Source organism: Cyprinodon variegatus, unplaced genomic scaffold (assembly GCF_000732505.1).
Source record: "Cyprinodon variegatus isolate N-32 unplaced genomic scaffold, C_variegatus-1.0 Scaffold1158, whole genome shotgun sequence".
In the NCBI taxonomy this organism is placed as follows: Eukaryota; Metazoa; Chordata; class Actinopteri; order Cyprinodontiformes; family Cyprinodontidae; genus Cyprinodon; species Cyprinodon variegatus.
The window spans coordinates 230,159-234,188 of record NW_015151611.1 but is presented as its reverse complement, the minus strand read 5'-3'; the positions used below and the strand labels follow the sequence as shown (position 1 = coordinate 234,188).

At 34.4% G+C, this 4,030-nt stretch overlaps 1 protein-coding gene across 1 annotated transcript in view; it reads right to left on the bottom strand.

Moving 5' to 3' along the window:
- Positions 1–385: 385 nt before the first annotated feature.
- Positions 386–4,030, bottom strand: part of LOC107101819 (complement C3-like) — a 42,204-nt gene continuing 38,559 nt past the window's right edge. Inside the window, exons 37-43 of the mRNA XM_015400878.1 lie at positions 3,871–3,958; positions 3,623–3,712; positions 3,307–3,412; positions 2,828–2,917; positions 2,656–2,739; positions 2,454–2,534; positions 386–537 (exon numbers count right to left, since the gene is read on the bottom strand). Of these exons, the coding sequence (XP_015256364.1) occupies positions 386–537; positions 2,454–2,534; positions 2,656–2,739; positions 2,828–2,917; positions 3,307–3,412; positions 3,623–3,712; positions 3,871–3,958 (691 nt within the window). The remainder of the gene's footprint in view (positions 538–2,453; positions 2,535–2,655; positions 2,740–2,827; positions 2,918–3,306; positions 3,413–3,622; positions 3,713–3,870; positions 3,959–4,030) is intronic.

Below are 4,030 nucleotides of genomic sequence, written 5' to 3'. Positions count from 1 at the left end.
CAAGCATGCTTGGTGTGAGGGATTGCCTTCGAATCAGAGTCAATGCAATCAACTGGTTTTCCTTAGATATAAAACTCTGAACTAATGTGACTGTGTGATCTGGTTGAATTGTCTCTGTAGAGTGCCTTAAGATGAAAGGTGCTGTGAATTGGTGCTATATGACTAAACTGAACTGAATTGAATTGGCTACATGCTTGCTTATTAAAATACAGTCACAACACTGACCAGGAGGCCTGCTCTACTTAATTTAGCACTTGAACCAGTTTTGTAGAAAAAAAGGGGGAAAAAACATAAGAATTGAACACACAACTTTTTCTGAAGGGCTAGTAGGAATGAATATAGAGTTAGAATCCAGAGTTATTAGTATTAACAACATCATACTTGCTCACCTGTTGTTATCAGGGTCAGTGGTCCACTGGTCCTCTTTAGGACCCATAATGAGATACTGGGAGCCTTGTTTCAGGTTGAGTCTTTCTCTGCAGCCACCATGAGACATAAATATCCTCTTCTGACCAACTTCAACCCCAGATTCTACACCTGAATTGCAGGTATATAAATAAAAAACATTAACAGTTTAATAACAGCGTCTCTGATCAATATACACACCAATTAAAAAGGACAGACTTATGTGACCCTGAAATCTTCAATAAAAAAAAGAGAAATTAAAGATTTTACAATTTCAATTTAAAAAAAATCCCATGTTATTCAACAGAAAGAAAAATAACCCTGTGATTTAAGGAAAATAAAGATTGAAATACATAGGGCATTTTTGTTAGATGTAGTTTAAAAAGACATAATTTCTTCTGAGTAAACAAGATTGGACACACAAACCCTTCATAACTACCGGTACTTTTAGATACAAATACACAATTTTTAAACCACAGCCATTTAGTTTGTCTTGCAGTTGAGTGTAGAAGTGAAAGTGACCCTGGTGACAGGCAAGAACTGTTTGGGGACCTAAAAAGGACGATTAAAACAGCTCATGAGATTTAATAAGTGGTCCCTAAAAATGTTTACTNGATTAAAACAGCTCATGAGATTTAATAAGTGGTCCCTAAAAATGTTTACTGTAACACCATACAGAAATTACTGTACAAGTGAAGGATATTTAGGGCAGCTCCCAACATGCAACGGTCTAATTAAGCAAAGCAAGTTTCCGTTTAAAGCAGATCAGAAGAGCCTGAAAGAAGCTTCAAGAAACCCTAAAAAGGCTGATTTGAAATTAGCTGCATATAAAGAAGGTCATTAATCAATTCACAGCTGAATATTAGGAGAGGGGAAAAACTTTTCTCAGACTGATGTTAATGGCTGTTAGAGGTCTGAGTAAACCAAGGAACCATCTGACTCCTGTCTGACTTAAAAGGGAACCAACTGGTTTATCATCATGCAAACATATGGACCCATCTTTTAAGAAACATTTTGACTCTAAAGAGTTTTCATATAAGGTTTTGTTTCCAGCATGTACAGTGTCATTTGTTGTCATTTTCACCAAATTTATACAGTTTTTCACAGCCATGTAAAAGTGTTCATATTATTTTTTTATTCAAATGTGCAATATCAATGCATAATTTAAAGCTGTCTGTAAGGCATTGGTTTTATTGTTGCACTGCCCTTTTGGTATAATTTTGCCTCTGTAACGTTTTCACTGTATTTGGCAAACCCAAAGTTGTAAACACCAACACTTACTGATGGTTGTTCAGAACATGTATATGTTCATATTTATAATACCAAATCAGAAATTCATTGAGAATCAGAAAATGTATTCTGATTAAAACCTTAAAAAAATTTAATCAGTTTTTGTTTTTTTATTCTTTTAAAATGTTGACAACTCATTATGGTGTACATTAGTCTATAACCAGATGTCAGAAAATCAAGTTCCAGTACTCATGGGTGAAACAACCAGATCTTTTAGACATGGCAGATTTCTTTGCCATTCTACAGCCACTATAGCATAAATATCTCCAAGTTGCCTTTTTTGGCTATGGGGTGTCAATGGTTCATTTGTATTTTACATTAAAGATGGGAAAATATTTTGGATATTTACTATGGTCTCTTTTTGCTTTTCGCATCTCAAAAATCCTAATTGTAAATCAAAAATGTAAATAAACTAGAGTTTGTAGAAACCAGTATGATATTCATCATTTCCATGTTTTTAAACTGTTTTAAACTATTATTATCATTAGGATTTTTGGTTAAATTCAATGCCTAGAATTGGTGTCTATTATTCTTTGCCATGGATTAAGAGCATGTAACGGAGAAAAAAATAGGAGTTTGCAAACAATAGTAAATTGAAATAAATGTTAACACAAAATATTTTACAAAAAAACAAAATATAGAAAAATAACATAAATTATTTAAGTAGCCCATGTAATTCAGTTGATAGTTCACAATGTACAAATGTGAGACTTTTGTGAATGTTTAGACAGCCAACCAATACAACAATATTCACTCACCAAGTTTAATAACCTGTGTAATCTCCATCTCATATTTATCATAGTAGCTCTGATTCAAACTGAGGACCAGCACCTGCCAAACTGAAGCACATAATATATTAATCATTAAAATGGTTCAGTCTACCTAAATAACCTTTTTCTGAACTAAATTGTATGCATCATGCCTGCATCATCTGCATCAGTTTAAAACCCTGAATCATACCATGGTGTAAGCTTGCACAGGCGAAAATCTCTCTTTCGTGGTTCAGGAAATGTTCACCTTCAGATTTTGAGACACAGCAGTCGCCTGCAATTCAACACAGTTTAATGGTAGATTTATGCTCAGCAGCAAAAGAACGTAATGATTTTATGCATGAGGTAAAATCACCCGTTACCCTGCGTGCAGCGGCAGACGTCGTTGCTGCAGATCCGAGAGAGTTCCTCCGTGTCTTCCTTGGGAGAGTAGGTGCGGCTACATCTGTGATCTGAAAGTTGAGGGATTTTTAAAAATATTTAAAAGAGATAGTTATGTAAAATTGAGCTTGCAGTATAAAAAGAAGAAACTATTTTATTTTAGATAAACACCATCATTCCAATGGATCAAACTTCATACAAAGAAATGAGGTAAACTACCATGCAGAAGCATTAAATCCTTCTTTAATTTGCAAATATCTTTGTTAAATTACAACCGAAAACTACCAAAAAAAAAAAAAAAAATAGACTATAAGATAAAAAAAATTATGAGCAAAATAAATATCAATAAAGATCAGTATTGGGCAACAGTTCTGAATACTTTCAGCAGGCAATGTTGATATGCAGATTAACACAAGTACTTCCCTAAACGCTTGTGAAACACTTCTTCATATTTACTTACCTGGGTTGTAATATTCATAAACAGTTACAGAAGATGGCTGCAGGAGACCAACTTTAAAGGTCTGCTGAAGCCTGAAGATAACAATTTCAGGCTCTTTGTGAGAAACCTGAAAGGAAGAAAAAGGGGAGAGATTCAGTTTGGCAGAGAAGATAATATTGCTTTGTGCAATCAAACATGCTATTTAATATACTCTCAAAATATTAAATATGGTGAGGAAAGTAAATGCAATCAGTTCTAATAAAAATGCACAAGAACAGGTGAAGCTCTAAGGTTTTTAATGAACTGGCAAATGTGAATTTGAACTATCAGGTTTTACCTTGAACAAGTGAATGATCAGGGATCCTCTGTCACTCAGGTTATCTACGATCTGGAAGTTATTGATGTAATGATCCACCGAGCTAGAGAGCTAAACAAAAAAATACAGTGTATATATTTTAGAAATGTTAATAACCCTGGCCTCAGGAGTTGGGTATCCCTTTGTAACATCCTGTCATAATAAGATAAATACAAAATAAACTGCATCAAGGTGTTTTTCTTTTCATGAAAGCATTAAAGTTTTACTACCATTTCCAGGTCTGAGTTTTCTGGGGTGAAGCCAGTGGGCAGACTGATGTCAAGAACCACCATTCTGACATCTCTAGGTCCCAAAGCCCTGTAGCACATAGCCAAAGAAAACATATTAAAGAACATGATTACTGGTTTTTGGTGGGCTACTCTTAGCCTC